The 13,817-nt window shown below is 40.5% G+C and overlaps 1 protein-coding gene across 4 annotated transcripts in view; it reads right to left on the bottom strand.

Moving 5' to 3' along the window:
- Positions 1 to 11,954, bottom strand: part of cnot10 (CCR4-NOT transcription complex, subunit 10) — a 15,902-nt gene extending 3,948 nt beyond the window's left edge. The window contains exons 1-14 of one of the 4 annotated variants that reach the window (XM_016667249.1): positions 11,742 to 11,954; positions 7,713 to 7,804; positions 6,410 to 6,571; positions 6,146 to 6,296; positions 5,841 to 5,980; positions 5,404 to 5,478; positions 5,234 to 5,317; positions 4,897 to 5,014; positions 4,570 to 4,719; positions 4,163 to 4,365; positions 2,999 to 3,120; positions 2,634 to 2,813; positions 1,632 to 1,712; positions 1,443 to 1,556 (exon numbers count right to left, since the gene is read on the bottom strand). In XM_016667249.1, coding sequence (XP_016522735.1) covers positions 1,443 to 1,556; positions 1,632 to 1,712; positions 2,634 to 2,813; positions 2,999 to 3,120; positions 4,163 to 4,365; positions 4,570 to 4,719; positions 4,897 to 5,014; positions 5,234 to 5,317; positions 5,404 to 5,478; positions 5,841 to 5,980; positions 6,146 to 6,296; positions 6,410 to 6,571; positions 7,713 to 7,804; positions 11,742 to 11,757 — 1,688 coding nt within the window. In that variant the 5' untranslated portion in view covers positions 11,758 to 11,954. Of the gene's footprint in view, positions 1 to 1,442; positions 1,557 to 1,631; positions 1,713 to 2,633; positions 2,814 to 2,998; positions 3,121 to 4,162; positions 4,366 to 4,569; positions 4,720 to 4,896; positions 5,015 to 5,233; positions 5,318 to 5,403; positions 5,479 to 5,840; positions 5,981 to 6,145; positions 6,297 to 6,409; positions 6,572 to 7,712; positions 7,805 to 10,471; positions 10,695 to 11,741 lie in introns of those variants that run through there. The other 3 variants (XM_007544031.2, XM_007544030.2, XM_007544029.2) reach the window with 3 other exon arrangements.
- Between the last annotated feature and the right edge of the window lie 1,863 nt (positions 11,955 to 13,817).

Genomic DNA, 13,817 nt, shown 5'->3' with positions numbered 1-13,817 from the left:
ACTACTGATAAAAAAAGAACAATCTGGACAAATCACTACTGCAGAATTACAGGCCGACCTCTGACCTCTGACCTCCCATTCATCAGCAAAGTTATTGAAAAAGCAGTTTTTAAACAATTAACTAACTTCCTAACAATAACCAACCGCTTTGACTCCTTCCAGTCTGGTTTCCGGTCTCACCACAGCACGGAAACTGGCCTAGTCAAAGTGTTCAATGACATCCATGTAAATACAGACTGTGGGAGAACCACAGTGCTGGTTCTGTTGGACCTCAGTGCAGCTTTTGACACTGTTGACCATGAAATTTTACTGAATCGACTGGAGGGTCGGACTCTCCGGTCCAGTGCTCAACTGGTTTGAATCTTACATAAAGAACAGGGATTTCTTTGTTTCAATCGGAGACTTCTCATCAGAGAGGTCAAAGGTCACATGTGGGGTACCCCAAGGTTCAATCCTAGGACCCCTTCTTTTCAATATTTTTATGCTCCCAGTGGTTCAGGTTATAACAAGAAATAAGATCAGCTACCATAACTATGCAGATGATACCCAGCTCTACATCATGATGTCACCAGGTGACTCTGAACCCATCCAATCACTGAATAGATGCTTAGAACAGATAAATGTGTTTGAAGACATAGTGAAGGTCTTTAGGTGACTAACAGCAGCCTGTTTCTTGGCCCCTGGAACACACAGCCACCTCTCAGCTTCCTCACTGTGTTTGGGACAACTGACCGGCTGACCTGAGGCAAGGCTGCAGCACATAGACAGATACTGTGGGACGAGGCCATGGAGACTTAAAGAACAAAACAACTTTTAAAACGCACAGTAAAAGCAGGTGGAAGCCAGTAAACTTTTCCTAGCACTGACTGACATCTGATCAATCATACAATAGGTTCACATCCAGAGAGGGGCAAGAAGTTCAGCAGAGGTACCGAAAACAAAAACATGCGATTTCAGTTAACCAGAACCGGTCTGGACTTGTTGGCCTGGCCAAGCATGGCATTTTACCACTGGATAAAATAAAAACAGTAAAGACAATAAAAATAACTGGTTTACATCCCAACAACATTCACCTTCATTTGAAGCTGCTCTTTCTTTCCAAAAGATTTTAATAAATAGTTGCTACTCTACTCTCATTGTCTCTTTAATCTCCTCTATGAAAAGTTTGGGGTAATTCAAATTCCTCTCTGGTCCAACATTCTGCTACATTGGAACCTACACACACTGGTTTCCAGTTCACTTTAGGACAGAATTCAGATTGTCCAGTGTGCCTATAAGGCTACCGACAATCCTGACCCTCCTTATTTGGAGGAACAAATAGGAAAGGGCAAAATAAGTTTGCAAAGAAATTTTTTTGCTTCCTAATTCAGAATTGCTGTCTGAATGGGATTGAAAAGGTTATGCCATGTATTGTAGCCAGAGTTAATGATGATGATGCTTACCTGAGGGAGCCAGACACCTTGGTTTGATGAAGCAGTTTGTCAGCGTGGTGCAGAGCCAGCAGGTTGTCTCCCAGGGCCAGTGCCACATAGGCACTACAAGCCAGGATGGAACACCTGCAGACCGGCTGTGGTTACACGTCACAGCACAGCAAACATCATCCTAACATCATCATGGCTCACTGTCTTTACCTGAGGTTTTCCACCTCCTGTTTTCGAAGTGGAGACGATGGAGTTGCAGAAAAAAACTTATCAGCTTCTTGACTTTTTCCACTGCAAACAACAATAACAATAACACACCATGTCACAATCACCAGCAACGTCCAGTCCTGGAGAACATCACAGTGCAGCATCATTAGAACTCCTAAACCTGAAAATGATCAAATAAGCAAGAAAGATCAGCACTTTGCTAAGTGTGTGTGTGTGTGTGTGTGTGTGTGTGCATGAATAAAGCATAAAATTGAAAATCTTTTAAAGCGCAAAAAAAAAATATCCAAGTTTTCTTTCTTTTGGAAAAAAAGCCTCCAGATTATCCATGTTGTGGAAGGATGTTACATAATAAACTGTATGGAATGATGAATATTTGGAGAACTGCTTGAAAACCAGCAAATATCCATAGAGACATTTAGCTCTGAAGCAACTCATTTTCTTGGCAGCTGTAGTTTCATGGTCAGCAGTGTCTCTAAATGCAAAATGTAATATGATGCTGCCACCAAAAACTGATATTGTTATAGTGCCTCCTTTCTGTTTAAGTTGTAATTGTCCAGAAACCATCATGTCTTCTTTCTTCTCACTTTTCTGTGTTTTGGACATAATCCCCAGTGAGACCTGACAAACATCTTCTCAGCTAAAACAAATCGACAGTTACATTTCCAATAAACCTTTTAATTCATTCCTAGACATCGTAATGTGTGGCTGTGATTTTTAAGGAAAGCAATGTCTGGCATTTACCCATAAAAAGAATAAAACACCCACAAAGGAAGAAATTAATTGGGTTTTGTGTTCCAGCTTCATCTATATACGAGTAGAATTCAGGGTGGCACAGCTGATAAAAGTGTCAGAAAAACAGTGAGAAAAACTGACAATATCATGACAAATAAATGAATATCATCCTATGAAACACTAAGCATGTCAAGGTTCAGTAAGTTATTACCCACATACATACAGATGTAATGGTACATGGGTTATTCTGACCTGCAGGGGTCACTGTTCTCACCACCGCTCTCTGTGCTTCCTGATTGGCTGGAGTTCTTGGAGCCGCTTTCAGCCTTGGCATCCGGCTGCTGGTGGTCAGGCAGCAGCAGCAGGGCGTTCCGCAGGCAGATGGCAGCAAACTCCATACTGGCGACAGGGATGGCAGCAGATTGGCCTTCACTGAACAGAGACAGCAAGAACGTAGAGTCAGCATCTAGGTCAGCTCCTGAAATCAGTCTGGCACCCAACAGTTCACTGCCTTCTACGTGACAAGTTAAAGTCTTTCCCACTGACCTTTCCTGTCGTAAGCATCTCCTCCTGTAATCTCATATTTGAATTTCAGGGTTGAAGGATGTCTGACTGACCTGTAGTTGGTGTTCTGTGAAGACTGTGATGCCAGAACAATCTTGCGATGGTATCCTTGTCCAATTACAGACTGGACTATTCCCTTTTTACTAGGTAAACTCTTGCTTTCCTGCTCGGAGCCCTGGAAACATTAGCAAACATCACAACGTATTCACAAACTATGTTGCCCAGTTGTAACATATTATATTTGAAAGCATAAACATATTTCCTATGTAGTTAAATTCCACAGTTGACGACATTTCCACAATATCCTGAACAGTCCAGAACGAGTTTTTCCATTCATGTGGAAAAAGCTTTTGACCATATGGAATGGAAATAATTATTGGAAAGATTTGGGATCCATTCAAATTTTATTCATAGACTGAGCTCTTGGCACTCTGAGCCTCTGCTTAGTGCCGTAGTCACTGAACTGAAAAAAGTGGAACAACAAATTCACAAAACTAACTAAAATTAACAGAAAAATGTCCTCAGTTTTCATTTATGTCTCATTACTATGAAGTCTAGTTTCCTGTTCTTTTTGTCTTGCTGTGCCGCATTCTGCCAGCAGATGGCAGGCTTGCAAGTCAGATCTCTGCTCTGTGGTGGAGTTTTATGCTTTTCCTGTTCTATGCAACAGGTAGTCCTGCTGCTTTTTTGTCATGTTTTGGTTTTGTAAAATACCTTATTAAAATTATTTTGAGTGAAGTTGTGTTGCAGGAAGCAACTACTCCATTAAACCAATAGCTCCAGTCTTACCGTCCCAACATGAAAACAAGTATGTTGTCAAAAACACCTTTCCTTATTTCACTTTTTACATGGTTTGATGCAGGAGAGATGAACACACATGTCTGGACTAATATTTTAAATTAATGTAATGTTTTTTGTTCAAACCATCTAGACATATTTAAATTTGAATTTCATAAAACAAAATTTGCTGTGATGGATTGACGACCTGTCCAGGTGACCCCGCCTCTCGCCTGCTGACCGCTGGAGTTAGGCACCAGCAGCCCTTCTGACCCCCAAAAAATGGATGAAGGGATTGGAAATAAAATTTGCTTCACTTTAGGTTGCGTTCCAGGTAGCTGAGAATGATTCACTAACATACACCAATTCCTACGGCGCTAAAGAAGGGCTGATCTCTAAAATCCTTAACTCAGCAGCTGGTGGATGCAGGCTGAACATACCCCTTTGTTAGCAGAGATGCAGCATTCAGCCAGGCGCAGCCACAGGCGCGGGTTGGAGTGGTAAACCTGAACAGCCTCCATCAGACACTCAAAGGCTGCTAGCGGCCTGGCGGCGTGCAGCAGCTGGACGCCACAGTTATACAGCAGCTCATAACGCTTGTTGGACAGCAGGGCGCACATAGGGACACCTGACGGTCTTTTACCTGGAGACAGAAACTAAACATTCAGCACTGCTGTGACTGTTACTGGATTCAAATCTAATGGATAATCACCAGATAAAAAACTACATCCTGTTTGTTCTATCTTGGTTCAGTTTTCTTAACACGACTGCAGTCAGAGGTAGATCCATAAAGCATAGCGAGATGAATCAAAGTCACCATGGAAACAGTCTGGGTTCTGGAGCTTACACTGGTTGTTGCCGCCGTCTCCCAGTTGTGCACAAGTGTGATCGTTCTCCTGCAGCGCCTTCTTGAAGTAGAAGATGCCCAGGTTGTGTTTCCCCATTGCAAAGTGGATGCAGCCCAGATTGTTCCAGAACATACAGCGAACACATTCACCTGGATCAAACAGATGGGTCAGCCAGGAGCCTCAGGATGGACAGAGCCCTCAACCTGACAAACACTTCCTGCTTGTTCCCATGGTGAAGTGTTGTGCATATGAGTTTAAAATAACAGCTTCACATAATGAGTGGAGATCTCAGATCTGACTGCAGGCTGGCGGTCAGCAGATCTCACCAGTTCTAATGGGTCCAGGATGCTCTGCCATGTTGGAGCTGTTCAGCAGCTTCACTGCTTTGCGGTAGTTTCCTCTCAGATACTCAAAGTTACTTTTGAGGAAGAGAGAGGGGGCAGACTGGAAGAGAAGAGACAGGAGAGAAGGAGCTGGGAGGCGTTCTCTGAAGACTCCCCTCCGCTCCACACTCACAAAGAAGACGACATGATTTAGGATCTGCCTAAAGTCCCACAGCTCTGTGTATGACTTTAAGCACTAAAACCTTTACTAGTGGTTAACTATTGTCTTAGTCCAACTTTGCCCCAGATGTTCCCTGCTGCAGCGTTGTCATGGACTCACATTCCCTGCCGTGTTCATCACTGATTTAATCTCTCTCTTACAGGCCTTGGAGGACTTCATCTGAATGTACGCTCTCACTTTGTACTGGAAAAGAAGCCAAGAACAGGCAGCTGGTGAATCAGGAGAGAACCTGAACAGCAGGTCATGTTTACACTGACCAGCATTCCTACCTGATGGATTTTGGATTTGGCTGCTTCCATCATTGCTACAAACTCCACCTTTTGGTTTGATCCCGAGTTGTTGCTCTAAAAAAACAAAAAACAAAACTGTTATAATTAACAATATTCTTTCAAAGACGTGATATTTACCACACATCTTTAAGGGAAAAACGTCATCAAATGAGATGATCGTTGATTTCAGGAGGAATAGGGTTTGATCAGACCATTTCCATCAAGAAGTATTTTTATATAGGTGTTTATAATTATATTGTGCTTAATTTCCCTTTGAGAAATTAAGCACAATATTAAGTATTTTTGAATTTGAATTATTGTCCAGCAAAATGTGTTCTGGTGACAGGCCTATCTGTGTGTAAAATGTCTTAGAGGTGAATGATACACTCTGAAAAACAGTGAAATATTTCTTTCCATTTGGCAGAGTGGTCAGCTACCTCTGCCTTGCCGTTCTTGTTGCTTCCTTGTACAGAGATCTTGTCCAGAACAGCCAGCAGGTGGAGCGCCTTCTCTGGCTGGAATGTCAGCAGGTAGAGATCCACCAACAGGAAGCACACTGACTGGGCAAATTTCTCTTCTAGAGCAAATACAATAATTAACTCCAAGCCAAAGGCCTTCATGTGCAAAAAGTCACATTCCAGTTATCATTTAAAAACACATCAGGTTCTTAAGCAAAACCAAAAACATTAAACTTGTTGCTGCTGAAAGAGCAGCAGGGACTGTGACCAGCAGCACAACATACCAAATGGTTCGAGGAACTGGTAGAGCTTCTCTCCTATAGAGATGGCCTCAGAGTACTGGCGCATGTGGTAGTGGATGATGGCCTGGTTATAGTACAGCAAACTATTCTCAACATCATCCAAGCCATCAACATCTTCTGTGGCTGTGTGAAGCTGGGACACACAGCTCAGGTCATGGTCATGAACAAAAACAGGTGTGTGTGTGTGTGTGTGTGTGTGTGTGTGTGTGTGTGTGTAGAAGAGAAAAGACAGATGTGTAGTTTTACCTGATTCCTCATCGCTGAAAGGGTCTGCTTCAACGAACCCGTCGCAGTCTGGCCACTTCTGTAGAACTCTAAAACAGCTTTATTCAAAGAAATTTTGTAGTCCTCTTTGTTGAGTTCCTGCAAGGCTTCAAGCTGTTTCAGAGACTCGTCATACTTTCCAGCCTATGAAGAGGATGTTGGACAATCTCACAAATCTGGAGCAGGTGGGGGGAATTATGTGAACTATAAAAACAAACAGCAAAGTCCATAAAAGCTCATTCCAACTTTTACTGACACCATCACCATCGGTACAACTCCCTTGTAGGTCCTGCTTGATGCATTGCTGTTACACCTCCAGCTCATTCTATACATCTTTTGTGCTGAGATATTTCTAATTTTGGAACAGCTTTGGTAACAGCTGTAGATGAATGAGACGAGATGCTCTGCATGTTCTGACCCACAACCTGCTGGCAGCAGCATCATTAAACAGGAAACAGAAAATGAGGTGCAATTCCAGTCCAACCAATAGCAGGAGTAGCGCTAGCAACGCCAAAGGCTTATGGTTACCATAATGTCAAGTAACGGTGGCTCACAAAGTCCAAAAAGATATATTTCTTGTAGTTTTTTTTTGTCTCGTAGTTTGTTTGGGTGGAGGCTGGTCTGTGTTCACACAAGCAAACCAAAACCACCACATAAAAAGGGTCTGGCTCCAAGGGTTCACTTGAGTGGATTCACACATGGAGGATGAGTCTGGACAAACGGAGGAAACCGTTAAAGTGGACCAAATGTGTCAGGTATAAATGCACCCTAAAACAGTTGGATCTGAATTAACCAGAGCAATATCTGTGCTTTGACACAGCAATAAACTGTCTTAAGCATTCCTCTTGCTCCGACTTTAACTGCTCAATCATGAAGCATGTCCAACACAACCTCAACGATTTGATTCACTTCCTCTGCTGCCATTGCTAAAATACAATAATAGACAGATTACAATTCAAAACAGCACAGAAAATCAACGTCATCGTTCACAACTCGTTGCTGACTGGCCAGGATTAAATGCATTGTGAGAAATAAACTCAATGGGATAAACCGAGGTGGAGCACTGAAGGGAGATGAGAATCCAGTGGAACTGCTTAAGAAAGCAATGGCCAGGCTATCACTGTTGACAAACATCAACTTCTAACTCATTCCGATATTATTAGTGTCTATAATTCATGTTTTTGCTCCTTTTACTATGGCTGCAGCTTTACATATTTGGCACAGGAAATCTAAAAACAGACAGATTATGTTAAGATCCCCCAAAACATCAAAAGAGAATATTTACCAGAAAAGCTTCGTATGCACTCGTTGCCATCTCCTTCTCCTGGTCCGTCATCCCACTGGACGGCGAGCCGTTATGTTTTGCCTCGTTTAATTCTGCTCAATTAAAACAAACAGATTAATATGTGCCAAATGCTGCATTACAATATTTAGGGTAGAAAATTGGGGTAGAAATTAGACCTGGCTTCTCTCCAGCTTTACAATAAGTCACAGGCAGAATAAGGAGCATTAAAAGTAGCTCACCAAATGTATATCCTACCTTGTGACAAGCAGAAAACATAAATATAACTCTAATCATAGCTAGAGAATAATCAAAAAACAGTTTAACCTCTAAAGAAACACACAAAACATTCATGAAGAAAGCATCTTGAACACATGGCCAGAGTTGTTTCTCCACAGTAGCAAGCAGTGAGCATGGCTGGCCCCACGCTGGAACTGGAACAACAGAATTAGGATCTGTGTCAATTCATCTGAACCAGGTCATAAACAAGGTTGATATGTCCTTCTATGTCCAGTAATCCAGCATGTACTTGATGACGTGTGGTGACCTTTGAAAACGCTGCTTCCTCAGACAATCTTAATTTCCCTATGGGATTAATAAAGTTTTTATCTTACCTCACCACAGCTTGTTGTTAGGATGAATGTGTGTCAGTAATGGAACCAGCAAGAAACAGGAGATTCCTTCAATCTGGCAACATTTTGAAATCATCCCTCCTAACAGGGTTTGCAAATAGTAAGAAATCACCAATAATACTAACAATAATAATAATGTCAAAAAACAACAGCGATCCTGTCATATAATTGATTTCTTCTAATTTGTCGTGTTTTAAAGTATTGTTCAAAAGAACTTCAATACAACAATAACACCTCATATATGCTGAGGTGTTATACCTCATCCTACCAAGGGCTGCAGAGGGCCAGACTGAAGGACAACACCCAGACCTACCAGAGCAAGACAAATCCCAGCTACAACCCAGCACCTCACAGCAGGGTGAAGATTCTAGCAACACATATAAAGGGCCATAAGCAGGTGGCTGCTATAGAATAGAGAAACACCTGGATAAGAATCTCCTCCTGGCAAAGTCCTGGAGTCATTCTGATCGGCCTCAGTGGGTCAGATTCAGCTTGACCCAAGAGAAGGTTCTGTTTTTGTGGAAGACATCCTGCCTGGTTCCAGTTCCAAAGAAAATTTACCTATCAGTCTATAGTCATTAATGACCCATCAGTGATCAATCACTATAGACAACCAACATCATGAAGATAAAGAAGAAACTCCTGTTGGCCCACCTGACTAAGCAGACAAAGACATATCAAGACCCCCTGCAGTTTGCTTATCGCTGTGGATCTGGAGTTGATGATGCCATCATACATGTTCTTCAACAAACCCACTGTCATCTGGTCAAAGCAGGCAGCACTGTGAGGATCACGTTCTTTGATTTCTCCAGTGTATTTAACACGATTCAGCCTGATCTGCTCTGTGAGAAACTCCAGAAGACACAGACGGAGTCCTCAACAGTCACCTGGATCTATGACTACCTCACAAACAGACCACAGTTTGTGAGACTGAAGGACTGTGTGTCTAACCAGGTGGTCAGCAACACAGCAGCACCACAGGGCCCTGTACTCTCACCGTTCCTTTTCACTCTACACTTCAGACTTCCAGCACAACTCTGACTTCTGTCATCTGCAGAAATACTCAGATGACTCTGCAGTTGTTGGTTGAATCAGAGATGGACAAGAGGCCGAGTACAGCAGACTGGACTTCTTAAGGAAGCCAAGATCCTTCAAGGTTTGCAGCAAGATGCTGCAGATCTTCTATCAGTCTGTTGTTGAGAGTGTCATCTCTTCATCCGTCATCTGTTGGAGCAGCGGCATCAGAACCAGGGACATAAAAAGGCTCAACAACCTGATAAAGAAGGCTGGTTCTGTTCTGGTTCTGTTCTGGGGACGACTGTGGAACCTCTGGAGATGATGAGGCAAAGAAAGATTCTTCATGAGGTCAAGAAAGTTATGGACAACCTGACAATCCTCTTCATGAGACTGGCTTGGGAAAACGGAGTGTCTTCAGTCAGAGGCTTCTTCAGATTCACTGTACTACAGACCTCTACAGGAGATCTTTCCTGCCAACAGCCATCACAATAACTCTTTAAAGAATCTGAATTAATGAGCAACAATACTTAATTTCCCTTTGGGATTAATTTGGTATATTTAAATTTATTCCGAATTTGATGAGCTGAATCATAGCAGGTTGAAAAGTTCAGGGAATATTTAAGCTATAAATTTTGTTGCAGTTATTTTTTCCCCAGAATTGTTAATCAAAGTACCATCTAAAGGTGGCTGTGAAAAGTGCACTGAGTATGTTGCACTGCAGGTATGCTGAATTTCCGGGTATGACAGATAGTCAGAGAACACCGGCGTTCTCCCTCCCCAGAAAACGAAATATATGAGTATTATCGACTCCTCCATTGGATTGTCTCTGGGCTATTTTCAGAGACGTCAGATAAAAGCGCAAAGCTGCCTGTATGCTGCGTATTGAGGAAACCAGAAGCTGTTTGGTGGCATAGAGCTACACCGGTCTACAGTTGAAACATCAAACATTTAGAGAAATGTTTGAAAAAGGTCCAGGTTCACAGCTAAACAAAGTGCAAGCATCAAAACGTTCCTTTAAAATATCGTTGGCAAATAATTGCTTTTCGTCATTTGGTCACCAACTTTAAGTTAGCATAGCTAACCACTTAGCCTGAAAAAATCGGAGAAACTCACCGCTGTTCTCTGCCATTACTACTTGAGGACTTAAGGATAAGACAAATATTAGGCTGCTGTCAAAATTAGGTCACGTTAAACAACGTCTACTAACTAAACTACATAGAAAAGTGACGGATAAACACTTAATATCTTCAAATAGATAAACAAAACTGTTAGCCAAATTATCTCATCCGCTCTAATATATTCTTCTTTGGTGTTTAATGACAATCCTAAACCGATCAGGAACTCAGTGGCGCCCCTTGTTGGTAAACATTCTTCTTCTTGAGTTTTATTGGCGGTTCCTAAAAACGTTAGGTAAATATTACCACCGCCTACTGGTATGGAGTGCGGTTCATGGGGATTTAATTAATGTGTCAATATATACATAAATATATCTGTACATCTGTATAAAGTACAGTAAGTGTTTAATTTAAGTGATACAGCTCTGGTATAACAATAAGGGAAACTATTTCAGAGGCGAAACACTGAAGTTGCTGAGTAAGAGGAAACTGAAATGTTTAGTACTTAGAAAATGCATATTAATATAAGAAAATTCTCTTGAAATTATGTAGATGAAATTAATTTATACTACTAGCAAACGCAGTAAAACGTCTCCCATTATCTCTACCAATATTAATACAAAAAGTCAAGCATAGAAAACATACTAGTTTATAAAAGTCCAGGCAAACCTAAATCTACCATTTTAATAATAAAAATCTGCTGGGGGATGTAACTTTATAGTTTCATTTTTCTCAGCGGTATCTCAGAGACAAAAAAGCCTAAAAAAAGAAGAATCATGTCTGTGTAATCAAGAATAACAGCTTAGAGGAAACATTTACTCTAACATGAATTATAATTATGAAACAGCAAAGATATGATGCTATATTTTGGGATTGAGGAAATAAGCACATTTTTACTATTCAGGNAGTCAGAGAACACCGGCGTTCTCCCTCCCCAGAAAACGAAATATGAGTATTATCGACTCCTCCATTGGATTGTCTCTGGGCTATTTTCAGAGACGTCAGATAAAAGCGCAAAGCTGCCTGTATGCTGCGTATTGAGGAAACCAGAAGCTGTTTGGTGGCATAGAGCTACACCGGTCTACAGTTGAAACATCAAACATTTAGAGAAATGTTTGAAAAAGGTCCAGGTTCACAGCTAAACAAAGTGCAAGCATCAAAACGTTCCTTTAAAATATCGTTGGCAAATAATTGCTTTTCGTCATTTGGTCACCAACTTTAAGTTAGCATAGCTAACCACTTAGCCTGAAAAAATCGGAGAAACTCACCGCTGTTCTCTGCCATTACTACTTGAGGACTTAAGGATAAGACAAATATTAGGCTGCTGTCAAAATTAGGTCACGTTAAACAACGTCTACTAACTAAACTACATAGAAAAGTGACGGATAAACACTTAATGTCTTCAAATAGATAAACAAAACTGTTAGCCAAATTATCTCATCCGCTCTAATATATTCTTCTTTGGTGTTTAATGACAATCCTAAACCGATCAGGAACTCAGTGGCGCCCCTTGTTGGTAAACATTCTTCTTCTTGAGTTTTATTGGCGGTTCCTAAAAACGTTAAGTAAGTATTACCACCACCTACTGGTATGGAGTGCGGTTCATGGGGATTTAATTCATGCGTCAATATATACATAAATATATCTATACATCTGTATAAAGTACAGTAAATGTTTAATTTAAGTGATACAGCTCTGGTATAACAATAAGGGAAACTATTTCAGAGGCGAAACACAGAAGTTGCTGAGTAAGAGCAAACTGAAATGTTTAGTACTTAGAAAATGCATATTAATATAAGAAAATTCTCTTGAAATTATGTAGATGAAATTAATTTATACTACTAGCAAACGCAGTAAAACGTCTCCCATTATCTCTACCAATATTAATACAAAAAGTCAAGCATAGAAAACATACTAGTTTATAAAAGTCCAGGCAAACCTAAATCTACCATTTTAATAATAAAAAATCTGCTGGGGGATGTAACTTTATAGTTTCATTTTTCTCAGCGGTATCTCAGAGACAAAAAAGCCTAAAAAAGAAGAATCATGTCTGCGTAATCAAGAATAACAGCTTAGAGGAAACATTTACTCTAACATGAATTATAATTATGAAACAGCAAAGATATGATGCTATATTTTGGGATTCAGGAAATAAGCACATTTTTACTATTCAGGACCAGCCCAAAGCACAAGCAAACTAAGTGGCTGGTTAGGGCCAACCCAAATGGGATTTTCTTATTAGTTTTTGTAATGATTTCTGTGATTATATTAACAAAAACACAACATTTCATTATAAAGTTGTGATTTTAATAATAATATATATTTGATATTGTATGTAGAAATCATTGTCTATATGGACAAAAAAAAAAAAAATGCTGTTGAGGGCCCCCTGGTGGCCACGGTTGGTCACAGTAATATAAGCTCCAATGTGCAGCACATATCCAAACCTCCAAAGCACCGGTGGAAGATAAGTTATCAAAACAACGTCATGAAAAAGAACTTTCCTTCAGGGATAGAGAAAAGAAGGAGAAGAATAGAAAAAAGCCAAGATAAGGGTTTGTTTGCATGTATGCCTGGACTTTTATAAACCAATAGCTAAGCAAAATTTGTTTTTGGGGTCCTCTATTTCTACTAATAATGTGGATTGCTGCAATCAACAGTGAGGCAATTAAATCATTCACACACCTCCAAAACTTATTGCATCTCTGACAGTGCTTCTTACATTATACTCTATATGCATATATCATGTATGATACATTTATCTGCGCCAATTTCCTTAATTTTGAGAACTGCATCCTGAGTGTTCGGCATGTGGACAAAAAGTATACCCTAAACCTTGACACAAAGATGTCACTGACTCTGAGGATAGTTGAGTTGAATTTTTAATTACAACATTTAGACATCATTTGAAAGACAGAATACAATGTTAATGTAAACACACAACAAACCCAGTTTCCTTAAAATTAGTTTGTCTAAAATTCTTTCATGGGAAATCATATGAACATTTTTTTTCTTTTACATTATAGATCATTAACTTGCATTCAGCAGATATATAGATATATCATTTTTGTTGTCCCATCACTCCTGCTTTTGCCTAATGGGATCAAATTGAAATGTGCAGTTACTATTTTTCCTACATGTCTGAATCAGTGCTTTCCTGGACTGTATCTGTCCAGTCGGCATCAGATCAGATCCCTGACCTGATGCTGACGAAAACATCAGGTCAGGGATAGACAGCATCTGTCCAGGACTGATCCACCCCATCAGTAATCAGGACAGGCTTTCTGATTACAGTAATCAGAAAGTGCCGGCCGGTGCACTCTGTAAAAACTCCAAGCAAAATT

Source organism: Poecilia formosa, unplaced genomic scaffold (genome assembly GCF_000485575.1).
Source record: "Poecilia formosa unplaced genomic scaffold, Poecilia_formosa-5.1.2 Scaffold974, whole genome shotgun sequence".
Classification (NCBI taxonomy): domain Eukaryota; kingdom Metazoa; phylum Chordata; class Actinopteri; order Cyprinodontiformes; family Poeciliidae; genus Poecilia; species Poecilia formosa.
Note: the sequence above shows the minus strand (reverse complement) of the source record. Positions and strands in the feature narration are given on the sequence as shown.